Source organism: Acanthopagrus latus, chromosome 13, assembly GCF_904848185.1.
Source record: "Acanthopagrus latus isolate v.2019 chromosome 13, fAcaLat1.1, whole genome shotgun sequence".
NCBI classification, from domain to species: Eukaryota; Metazoa; Chordata; class Actinopteri; order Spariformes; family Sparidae; genus Acanthopagrus; species Acanthopagrus latus.
Window position 1 is genome coordinate 18,366,265 of NC_051051.1, and position 12,684 is coordinate 18,378,948.

A 12,684-nucleotide genomic window follows, 5' to 3' on the forward strand; every position below is an offset into this window, starting at 1 on the left:
CTGAAAAAAGGGAAATATTGGGTCTTGAATTTACAAAAGTGAAGTTAGTAAAAGCAACATAATTTATATTCTATTTGTGAACATGGTTTAATCAAGTACACTTAATGTGTTTATAAAGAATGTTGAACTAACTAGTTTCTTGCAAGTTGATTGAAATTAATCAAATTTAAAAAAAAAACAAAACTCATTGTTATTGAGTTTAGTCTGCCGTTCAAAATGTCGCTGTCGTTATCCCTTTGGAACAGAAGGTGGCGGAAGTTGGATGCCAAAAATAGACCAAGAAGACCTCTCAGAAGGAAACAGGAACGTTGTGGGAAAGTCTCCATGCTTTACAGCAACATTTCGCGACTCAACATCTGAAAAAGTAAGCTCTTCAATTTATATATGTTCCTGTTAGAGTGAGTTGGGCAACAGGGAACTTGAGCCATGTTTTCAAACAGTAAGGTAATATAACAAGCCTGTTAACTCTGTGTACACATAGCCGATTTTCATAACATATTGGGGAACTTTAACACCTGCTAGTTAATTTACTGTAGACAATAAGCTTCAGTGTGTGTTTCTCTTTTAAGCTTGCAGCTCCCGGGCCCACAGTGCTACAGCCATTGGAGAGCAGCTGTTAGCCAGCTGTGTTGAGTGAATTTCATCAAACTTCGCCTCTGCAGCAGACTGTGATGATGGTGGTTGGGGGAGGAGGGGAAATAAGAACTTGTATGAAGTTATGACATGTTTAGGATTGTGTATAAGTATAAGTATATTAAAAAGCTTTAAATTAGAATTAACGGGTTGTTATTTCAGTTAAAATGTTAGTGATTAAGAGGTCTTACATTTAAATTCATGGGGTCTTAATTTGCTCTAACCTAGCTTCAAAATTCTGTGCAGCGTGTCAGGTCCTTAAAGTGCTAAAATGTCTGAAATTCAATAAAATAAATATTAGTTGACATTCTAATTATTTCCCACCATACTACTATATTTTATACTGGATATGACATTTTAAATTACATTGATGTCTGATTAATATTCTTTGTGTTTCTGCAGAATAAAGGGCTTTGAAGATGGCCATGCCTGTGATCGTGAAGGTCTGATGGCAGACTGATGGCAGGTGTCAGAGGCTGAGTCTTGCACATGGGCTCCCTGAATCTCTTCAAGACCTTATGGCTGAGGTAAAAAACAGTGTAATCTTCAGACTTCAGTATATGGACTTGTTATTTGGGATTGAGTTTATGAACCTAATTTCAGTTTCAGAGGTGGAGGTGGAGGACAGAGGGACTCCAAGAGTAATTGATTTGTCAACGCCCACAATGCAACATGAGAGTTCTACAGTCCTACCGCTCCAAACATCAAGTCCTTGATCAGCAAATGACTCATCATCACTGTCAGTTGAACTTGTGGATACAGATGTACTGTCATCAAATGAGTCTACAAGCTCAAGGTCCTCCTGGCCAGCTGTGTTTCATGTACCGAAGTTCTCCTATGATGCAGAATTAAAACTTCAGTAGGCAAGTTTAGTCTGCATTCAAAATGGCACTGTACTCATTCCAGATCCCAAGTTGAAGTCAGCCATACTTGATGGGTTAGTGCAGGAAATTGTGCAGTACAAAGTCTATGTTAGTGATAAGGAAATGGAACAAATAGCCCAACAAACAACCATGTCTAACTGAGAAGAGGTCCAACACTGGATATGGTGGATGGAAGACAAGGTTGAAATATAAACTATCTAACTACCGCACACAACTGAGAAAACTGGAATGCCCAGAAGTGACAGTGAACTCTTCAAAATACAAACCTGTTGGAAAGCGTGTGTGGTTATTTTGTATTTGCAGTGCTGTAAAAAAATGTGTTTACTCAACTTGATTATTTTAAATACCTGAACATAATTGTAATAGTTTGGTTTAACAAGTAATAATTCATTGAGAAAAAGAAGGAAATTTTGTCAGTCATCCACATTCTTATCATGCGGGACTGACAAATTAAAATCAAGTAAATGCGATTCTTTTTTTCAGTGTACTGGAGCCTGTCCAGGGTTTTGGAAGGGAGCCTGGACAGGACTCCATTACAACAATCCAGGCAGGAGGTGTGAAGGCATGGATGAGGGTCTCAGCCACAAGTTCAGAGAGGGAGGGCCGGAGTCTTGACATATTTTTGAGACGATAAAAAAATGATTTTGTGATGGATTTTATGTGTGATTAAAAAGATAACGTGGAATCAAGGATAACACCCAGGTTGTGGACTTCCATGAATGGGGAGATAAAGAAGCCGTCCACGTCCAGGAGAAGCTCTCCAACCTTCTGGAGCAGCGCCTTGGAGGCCACAACCGTGAGCTTTGTTAAATAGTACTGGAACCAGGAGAGTGCTATACCGGTGAGGCCAAGGTAGTCAGATAGGTGTGTAAGGAGAATGGTGTGGGAGACTGTGTCAAAGGCTGCAGAGAGGTCCAGGAGGATCAGAATACTGATGTGGCCAGAATCTGCAGTGATGAGGAGGTTGTTGGTGATCTTGATGAGGGCAGTTTCCATGCTATGGCATGCCCTGAAGCCAGACTGAAGGGGTTTGCAGAGCTCATGGTTGGACATGTGCTGCTGGAGTTGGGCGGCAGCTGCTCTTTCCAGGATTTTGCTCAGAAAGGGAAGGTTGGAGATTGGTCGGTAGCTGTGTAGGTCGTCTGGGTCCAGACCTGGCTTCTTTAGGATGAGGGTGACCAAAGCTGTTTTGAAGATTCTAGGGATGAGTTGATAATGTCCATCATGAGGGGGCATAGGACAGGCAGGGAAGAAGGTGTTGGCAGATGCCAGGAGTTGAATGGTGAATGGTAGCCACCTTTTCCTGGAAGAAGTCCAGGAACCTGAATCAGAGGTCAGGGGCACCAGAACGCTGGGGGACATTGAGAGGGCTAAGGAGCTGGTTAATGGTGGAGAATAAAATTCTGGGGTTATTTTGCTGGTCTCCAACGAGGGTGGTGTAGTAGTTTGTTTTGGCCTTGGAGAGGATGTTGTTTTAACTTGACTGTACGTGTCCAATCTTCCATAAATATGACATTGCAATTGTTCTAATCAGTTATGGTATATTGCACTTATTTATGAAGGACTTAGCATTTTACTATTGTACGTAATGTAAGCTGATTGAAAGGGCAGCTGAGGTTCATTGATGTTTCTGTGAAATGTACCGTCACGTTGTAGGCTTTTCTCTCATAGCATCCCTTTTAGGAGGGGGTGCTGACACTTTTTTAGCTTGCAAGCTACTTTTAAAATGACCAGGTAAAAATGATCTACCTACATAAATAAACACTAATAATCTATTTATTAATACATATACTGAGTATAATTAATATAACACAATGCATAACTGATATTGAGAGAGTAATGTAACCCTTGGTATTGCACATACAAATTGACAGCAGTAATGCACATAGGTGACAAACAGCCATCAATATTGCACACAGTTCACACACCTGGAACTGGTGGTTTTCTCAATAAATTTGTTGAATGACTGAAAAATGTCCTCTCCCCTGTGTTCTTTCATGGGCAGTAATGTTAGTAGCTCCTCTTCTTCAGTCATATCTGTAAACACCATCACCATAAAAATGCACAACTGGGCTGTATCACTGGTGTCTGTAGACTTGTCTAATTGCAGTGAGAAACACTCGCAGTCTGCAATGTCTCTCCGAAGCTACTGTGTCAAATCCTCGGCCATTACTTCACAGCACTGTGTAACTGTACTTCTCAACTGAAGTCGTTAACCAGGTCACATAGCTTGCTTGTGTTTTGCAGTAGCTAGCACGTTTGCACATGCATGGTGACCCGTGACACATGACGTGTGACCCATACAAAAAGAGATCACAGACTGCCCATCCTGTACTTCAATCAGGTGGCATAGATTCGACTTGGCTTTTCGGAGATTCATTCATTAATTTTCCTGTCATGTCACGTGATTGACCCGCACTACCTTTGCGATCTACCAGTCGATCATGATCGATGTATTAGGCACCCCTGTTTTAGGATAATGCAAAAAGACAACTCAAGAACAAAGGTGTAGTACTCAGTGTTTTAGTGTTTTTAATGTAATGTATCTAAAATGTCAAATATATAGCATTGCTGTCAAGATCTTAACTTACAATAAAAAAGGGCACTGGACCCAGAGGCCAAAACTGGGTAAATATTTCCTTCAAAACATCTTGGAACACCTGACAAACACGTAAGGCAAGATTTAGATGTAAAGATTTTACAAAATGTGTTCCTCGTTCATCAGAACTTAGAGCAAAAATGATGAAGTTCACAATACTTCTTTCATTGCTATTCTGCAGCTCCAAAAGGAAGTAAAGTGCTAGTTTGCAGTGCTACGACAGAGACTGAGGAATAAGACATAAACTTGAACACAATGTACAGCATACTTAATAGCATAAACACAACCACATCTGTGATTTCACTTTGAATATCCAAAGACTTAATGACTGAATATATGTGCTCCAGTCATCAATCGATCATGATGAACTTTTTAAACTGTTTTGCAGTTTCCTCATTTTGGGATGACTCAGAACATTTAGATGTGGCTTCCATTACCCTTCATCTCCCCTTCACTCTGCTGCTGCTGTTACTACCTCTATGTCCAGTTCTACAAGAATTATTAATCCAGATTTAGCCCATTTAACACATTCAGAGTTGAATATGACTATAATACTGTTGTTGAGAAATGAAACTAACAAGTAGATAAATATAGTACAGTACATTACAGAACATTAAGAACTACTTGCAAACACCATTGTTTTTAACATCTACTGTTTGTCTTGAAGCAGAGAGCACTGCACTGAACTGCCATATGATGCTTTAAATTCCTTTATCTGAAGAAGTACTTAAAACTATCTCAACAGAAATCAGAGACAGAAAAAGCCAGAGGTGTGAAGATAAAATCAAAAAGAGCAAGTGGAGGAGACGAGAACAGGAAGAGAAAAAAAAAACCTATCTAGGAAATGAGAACACAAAGGCAGAAGTGCAAGGGGTTGCTGTTAAACCGTATCATGGGAGAGAGTGTCGGAGTTGTTTAGACAAGAACAACAACAGGTTTGGTTGAATAGACAACAAATATACTTGTGAGAGGAAAGAGGAAGTCATTTAGATTGATGGGTAGCAGCAGTTTGTTTAAAGCCAAGTGAAACTTTGGATTCTGACTACAGCTGAATATGAGGTGAGTAATTTTTTTAAAAAACAGTGGTGAAGTAAACTCATAACTGTTTTTTTCTCCCAAGTGTTATGCATAAAAAACTTGCTTGTTAAATGCACAACAGTGCTGCTTTGTATCAACTCTACACTTGACGTTGCCTAACAACTCTTTTAGTTCTGACAATATTTCCTGCTGAATGCAAGCATACAGAGTTAATAAGCAGGGTTCTGTTTTATACTTGTCACATATGGAATGAAAATATCAGAGTTGTATCTGTGTTTGCTGTGCATTTGCATAAGTTTTAAATCCTTGATAAAGATTTTGAGGGCTAATGCTTTTTAGAAGTTTATGTTTTACTGGCAGGTGTCATTAGGCAGTCCATATTAGGCAGCATTGCACTGAGCACAGGAAGTGGTCAAAACATTGAAACCTTTTTGGCAGGAAATGAAGATTTCCCACACGCTACAGACTTTGCAACAAGCAGACTTAAAATAATTTATTGTCACAATGCCACATAGTTTATAGAAACAAATGCATTGCTGTTGCAAATGTAACTCTATTTTACTTTTCCTTATTTTTGCAGCAAAAATTTAAACTAACACAATAAAAATATGTGTAACTGTGTATAATTAGTTTTAAGATATAATTCATAAAAAGAAAAACAATAATTTGTCTTTGTCTAATTAGTTTAAAATGGGTCAGTGTAACTGAGGATATTACTTAAATTCTCTACTTAAGTACAATTAAGATAACTAGGACTTGAGCATTTGTATTTCAGTATATGTGATACTAAAATATTATTGTTTATATCACAAACTGATATATGATCATTTATCACACTGCATAATGAGTGCTTTGACTTCTGATACTGATAAAACCTTACTTTGACTTAATTTTGAATGTAGGCTTTTACTTGTAATGGAGTATTCCTGCATTTTGTTATCACTGCTTTTATATAAGTAAAGGATCTGGATACTTCCCCCACGTCTGATACACCATGTCCGTTCTATGACTAGTAGGAATCGATATCCAGTTGTGAAAGAATTATTACAACACACCCAGTGTTGAGTAGGGCTCTTGATCTTTTAATATTTTTCAAAATGTGCACCATACCCATAGAACATTCACAAATGTAGTCATTATCCAAACACAAGCAGTTGTACAATAACTTTGTCTGAAGATAACACAGTCTTAAATTGTCAATTACTATATCAGGGTTAGGGTTAGGAATTTCTTGGTTCATGAACAAATACATACCTTCTAACTACACATTCAGTGCCAGAAGTTGGTATTTGACACTTTGTGATACTCTGTGCCACATGTGGCATGCTGTACAACAAAAAAGAAAAGCAAAAATGATGCAATACACACTTGGTTTGGACTTTTCTGTGTGTTATTTTTCCAGATCTGAAATTAAAAGTTTAGCTGGCTAGCATGAGCAGTTTTAGGAGGAGAGACATTAAGATTTACTTTAACAAGTAGCTATGTACTGTAAGTCACTATCTTAGTGACATTATTATAATTTTACAATATATACTGACCAAGTAATTATCGACTCAACAGTAACACTTTTCCAGCACATGCTGTCTTTGCTAAGCCTTTTACATATTAGGATTCCTGGTTGAAATTCTGTCATAATTTCACACACACAAGTGCAAATTGTTCTAATGGGGTTCCAAGCACTAGAAGTGCGAAGGCCCTATTGAATATGTTAGGATTATTTTTCTTTTTATTCTGAACTTCAAGCCCAATTCTGGAGGCTTGAACGTACCCCCAAATAATAATTAAACACTGATTGTGTGTGGATGTGGCCAGGGGATACTATAGCGCTGCCTGCTGTAAATCCCCACCTCTGACATGCACATACGTTTCCAAATTTTGGTATGCATTTGTATCATGACCAGGTGTACAAAAAACATCGTGCACCCAAATCATCAGTCCTGCAGGAAGTCAGTTGTTTTGAATTTTGCTGCAATTTTGTCCCACTTCCATGCCTCATACTTTAACAATGAAAATGTATCAAAATCTTTTGCCTCCGTTATACACCAAATTCCTCACACATGTAGAGGGTGTCACCCTGAATACGTCTATGCATCAGTACTGTGTCATATCGATAGTGTCACACACTGGACACAGGAAGTCAGACACACATAGTCTGATTTACATGATATTTACTGCTTGTTTTATACACATCATACTCTACAACATGTTATACAAATAACAGATGAGCGTGCCCTCCTGACAGCATTGCAGCCCAAAGTGCGTGGAGTGAGGGTCCATTCATTGCTGCTTGCAGCTTTAATTACATTTATTAATTAATCTAATTTTTTTTATTATTTTCATTTATGCTTCTAAAAAGTCACAGGGACAAAATCAGCCAATTTAAAAAGTTGTGGGGACATCCTCATCATCCCCAGTGTAAATAACAACTATGCATTGTAGAGTTTTTTTGTTTTCGTGGTTGCACTCAGTTTCAGGTCTTAATATGAATATTCATGGTTTACTTGTTTAAAACCAGGTATCCATGTCTACACTGCATCTCACATTACTTTTGTTGCTCTATATGACTTCATCTTTCCCTCCAACAGTGAGTCCAGTATATGCCAGGTGAGGGCGACCGTCATGCTGTATGATGACAACAACAAGCGTTGGGTGCCGGCAGGGTCTGACAGTCCATCCTTCAGCCGTGTCCAAATCTATCACAACCCAACGGCCAACACTTTCAGAGTGGTGGGCCGCAAACTGCAGGCCGACCAGCAGGTACAAGAAATCTTACAAAGACAGAAGCAAACAATCATGTTCACATGTTCCGTAAGTTTATAGAATAGATTTTAAATTTGCTGAAGTCTGACCAGCAGACACTCAGTTCTGTTGCATAATATTGCACAAGTCAAAGCTCAAAATCAAATTATAATTTGCTATTGAACTGCGGGATTCAAAGTAAAGATCAGATACAGCTGGTCAAAGAAGACAGATGGTTTGAAAAAGGAGTAAAGGAATCTATCTATGTTAAAATGGAAAGACCGTCTTTGAACAAAGGAGGTGGTCTAAGGCCTTGTCCACATGTACAAAAACGATCATTTTTTCCTCCATCTCCCTTGGCATCATTTTAAGAATATTTGCGTCCACACAGATACACTGAAAATGACTCAAAACGCTGTAGTTCACAATCCTGGCCTCTAGGTGGCACTTGAAATTCACCAAAAACGGAGAAGAAGAGCCGGAGCATGCACATTAAGCTTGCACGCTGTTTACAAACAGCTAGTGCTAGTGCAAGGAAACCAGAAGCATTTGTGTGAATCGATAACGAGGTTGAACTGCTGTTGCGACTCACACTTGACTACAAGGCGAGTAAGTTGCAAGAAACACGAACACAAGCAGTAGTCCGCCATTGTTGTTGTTGTTGTTATGAGACATCGCAGGTTTCAGAGGTCGGAGGCTAGAGGTTGAGGGGTGGGGTGATGATGTCATCGTTTTGGAAAGTATGCGGATTCGCCGTCCACATGAAAACAGGAGGGCTGCGTTTTCTGATTTTTCCACCCTGAGACCTGTTTTCAAAAAAGTGCATTTTCAGTTGCTGCATTTTCAGGATCCGTGTGGACGGTCGGCCTAAACGATGCAATACATGTGCATTTTCGCATGACACGGCAAAAGAGCATTTTCGTGTGGACGGCCACTGAGACATTTCTCATCACCTAAATTTGATGCAGCACTGAGTTCCCTCCCCAAACAGCTTAACAACCATTCACACCTAGCCCTAGCAACCCACATGAAGGTCAGTTGGGTCAACGATCCACAAGTGGCCCTAATGATTCTATAAGGACACTCCCACACATAGTTAAAGAGTCTGCAAACTGTCCTCCAGTTAGTTAGAACTGAAGACCGCTTGGGTGAGAGGTGCAATGTCTTCAAGTAACTGAAACTAGTCAGTTGCCTCTTATCTGAACTGAATTTGATTGATCTCACATGTGACCTCTGCCATTTTCATTAATTGCATCATACATGTGCTAATGACATTACAAGCTTTGACCAACAGTGTCTCAAATCCTCAATAAAGTCGCTATCCTTTGCATCCTGTTAATGCCAGGTGGTGATCAACTGTCCTGTTCTGAAAGGGATGAAATATAATCAAGCCACACCAAACTTCCACCAGTGGAGGGATCCGAAACAGGTGTGGGGGTTGAACTTTGGCAGCAAGGAGGATGCTGCTCTTTTTGCCAACTCTATGATGCATGCATTTGAGGTACTCAGTGGACTTTCAGGCACAGGTAAATACAGAAATGCACAATGAACATTGTTACACCCGCAAACGTAATAACTGCCCACAAACGTAATAAACCACAAACGAAATACAAATCTGCAGCTTTGAATGTAATAATCCCGCAAATGTAATAAATTTCCCACAAACGTAACAAAATTTGCCTACTGCAAACGTAATACTGAATTTCCTGCAAATGTAATAACTATTACATTTGCAGGAAATTATTACATATGTGGGAAAGTGAAAATCTGTAAATGTAATAACTTCCCACAAATGTAATATGAGACAAAATAATGATCTTTGTGGTTGTTGTTGTTTATTTGTTTACTTATAAACCTGCCAATAGTGACTGAATGTTGACAAGCAACCCGCAGGTCAGGTGGGGCAGGTCAGAAAGTGACAGAGCAGTGTTCTAAGTTATTAATAACACACACACACACACACACACACACACACACACACACACACACACACACACACACACACAGGTCATGCTCATAATTTTAAGGGCTATGGCTAGCACTGCTGCCTCACAGCTAGAAGATCCCCGGTTCGCGTCCCGGTTAGGACGCCTGGGATCTTTCTGTGTGGAGTTTGCATGTTCTCCCTGTGCAGCGTAGGTTTTCACCGGGTACTCCGGCTTCCTCCCACAATCCAAAAACATACTGAGGTTAATTGATTATTCTAAATTGTCCGTAGGTGTGAATGAGAGTGTGCCTGGTTGTTTGTCTCTATGTGTAGCCCTGTGATAGACTGGCGACCTGTCCAGGGTGTCCCCTGCCTTCGCCCTAAGTCAGCTGGGATACGATCCAGCCCCCCCGCGACCCTGCAGAGGATTAAGCGGCGTACATATAATGTACAGATAATGGATGGATGGATGGATATCAAAAGCCAAAAACTTGAATAGATAGTCCATTCTTTGAAGTAGGCCTAATGAAAACATTTGTCAAGATTTAAGACTGGTCCATGTTCTTTTTGATAGTAACATGGACCAAGACTGTCTGAACACTGACAATTAAAGTCTTGCAAATAAATAATGACTGTAACTTAAATTAATCTACCATTGTGAAAGCAGGAAAGTGAGCAGGCTCTAGGGGTGATTGCACTGTTCTTTTAAGGAGAAGTACTTTTGGTCAAGCAACTTTTTCCTATCGAGCGACAAATTCTTGGAACTCCACACCAAGTGCCTGATCTACCCACTATTGCTTCATTTTCTAAGCATCTTAAACTTTGGAAAATCAAACCTGTTGCCACTAATTGTGATCATTTTTAACTTGTCCACTGCTGCTGATTTGTTGTGTGTTATCATCTATTGTATATTATAATGTTTAATTTTTACATGTCCACATAGTTGGGTACTCACAAATTATAACTGTTAATGAATTATTGTAGTATGTAATAAGTCTGCAATTCTATCATCTTTTATTCTTAGGCAGTAGAGCAATGTGCAATTCAACAAGCACTTTATATTTCTGTTCTAGTTCTCTCTGTATTATAAAATTACCATTGTTGGTATTTAATTATTGTAAAATGTATTGAGAATTGTGCAATTAAAATAGCACTTTATATCTAGTGTGCAGTTGGGCAAGTTGCAATATAATACGCATTAAACACGTAACTTTGCATGAAAAAAATGCTACATCGACACGTTTGACAATCTAGCGGACTCAATTTTTAAGGTAGCGCAAAACCAGCGGTATTATATGAATCTTGAGATTTCAACGAATCCATTGACACCAAATACATCATGCTTGCTGACCGGGAAAGGAGTGAAAAGTTGTTGCTGTTTTACCGCGAAGTGACTATAGACCTTTATTTAAGCTGGCATGTGGTGCAGCTAATTATGTTGGAGTATCATGCTACATAAGAGGAAAAAAATACAAGAGGGACACTTTTGACAATATCGCGGACTGAGCTTTAAAACTACTGCGAAACCATCATATATCTTGAGATTTCAATGAATTCATCGATACAAAATACATCATGCTGACTTACCAGGAAAGGGGTGAAAAGTTCTGCCAAAGTTGTAGCCTGTCAGTGCGTCTTCTTTGTTCTGATTGGCAGAGTGGTGGTGCATACCCATTCATTCATTTATTTGCAGCAACAAATCATCAACAATTACATCACACTTAATTGAAAGGCCGTTTATTTAAAATAATGTAACATAATGTAACATTGGGAATTTTTCTGTTACTTACGGTAGCCTACATGGCAATTCTCACTTTCCTGCATTCACAATGGTAGATTAATTTAAGTTACAGTCATTATTTATTTGCAAGACTTTAATTGTCAGTGTTCAGACAGTCTTGGTCCATGTTACTATCAAAAAGAACATGGACCAGTCTTAAATCTTGACAAATGTTTTCATTAGGCCTACTTCAAAGAATGGACTATCTATTCAAGTTTTTGGCTTTTGATATCCATCCATCCATCCATTATCTGTACATTATATGTACGCCTCTTAATCCTCTGCAGGGTCGCGGGGGGGCTGGAGCGTATCCCAGCTGACTTAGGGCGAAGGCAGGGGACACCCTGGACAGGTCGCCAGTCTATCACAGGGCTACACATAGAGACAAACAACCAGGCACACTCTCATTCACACCTACGGACAATTTAGAATAATCAATTAACCTCAGTATGTTTTTGGATTGTGGGAGGAAGCCGGAGTACCCGGTGAAAACCTACGCTGCACAGGGAGAACATGCAAACTCCACACAGAAAGATCCCAGGCGTCCTAACCGGGACGCAAACCGGGGATCTTCTAGCTGTGAGGCAGCAGTGCTAGCCACTGGGCCACTGTGCAGCCCCGGCCTTTGATATGCAGACATTAAATGGTTCAAACATTGGCTCTCATAAGCCACCAGCATAGGCTTGTAGCCATAGCCCTTAAAATTATGAGCATGACCTGTGTGTGTGTGTGTGTGTGTGTGTGTGTGTGTGTGTGTGTGTGTGTGTGTGTTATTAATAACTTAGAACACTGCTCTGTCACTTTCTGACCTGCCCCACCTGACCTGCGGGTTGCTTGTCAACATTCAGTCACTATTGGCAGGTTTATAAGTAAACAAATAAACAACAACAACCACAAAGATCATTATTTTGTCTCATATTACATTTGTGGGAAGTTATTACATTTACAGATTTTCACTTTCCCACATATGTAATAATTTCCTGCAAAAGTAATAGTTATTACATTTGCAGGAAATTCAGTATTACGTTTGCAGTAGGCAAATTTTGTTACGTTTGTGAGAAATTTATTACATTTGCGGGATTAT

General features: G+C 39.5%; 1 protein-coding gene across 2 annotated transcripts in view; it reads left to right on the forward strand.

Moving 5' to 3' along the window:
- The first annotated feature begins 4,945 nt into the window (after nt 1-4,945).
- Nucleotides 4,946-12,684, forward strand: part of LOC119030831 (vasodilator-stimulated phosphoprotein-like) — a 28,175-nt gene continuing 20,436 nt past the window's right edge. For both annotated transcript variants that reach the window (XM_037118730.1, XM_037118731.1), the window contains exons 1-3: nt 4,946-5,175; nt 7,740-7,911; nt 9,239-9,419. In XM_037118730.1, coding sequence (XP_036974625.1) covers nt 5,171-5,175; nt 7,740-7,911; nt 9,239-9,419 — 358 coding nt within the window. In that variant the 5' untranslated portion in view covers nt 4,946-5,170. The remainder of the gene's footprint in view (nt 5,176-7,739; nt 7,912-9,238; nt 9,420-12,684) is intronic.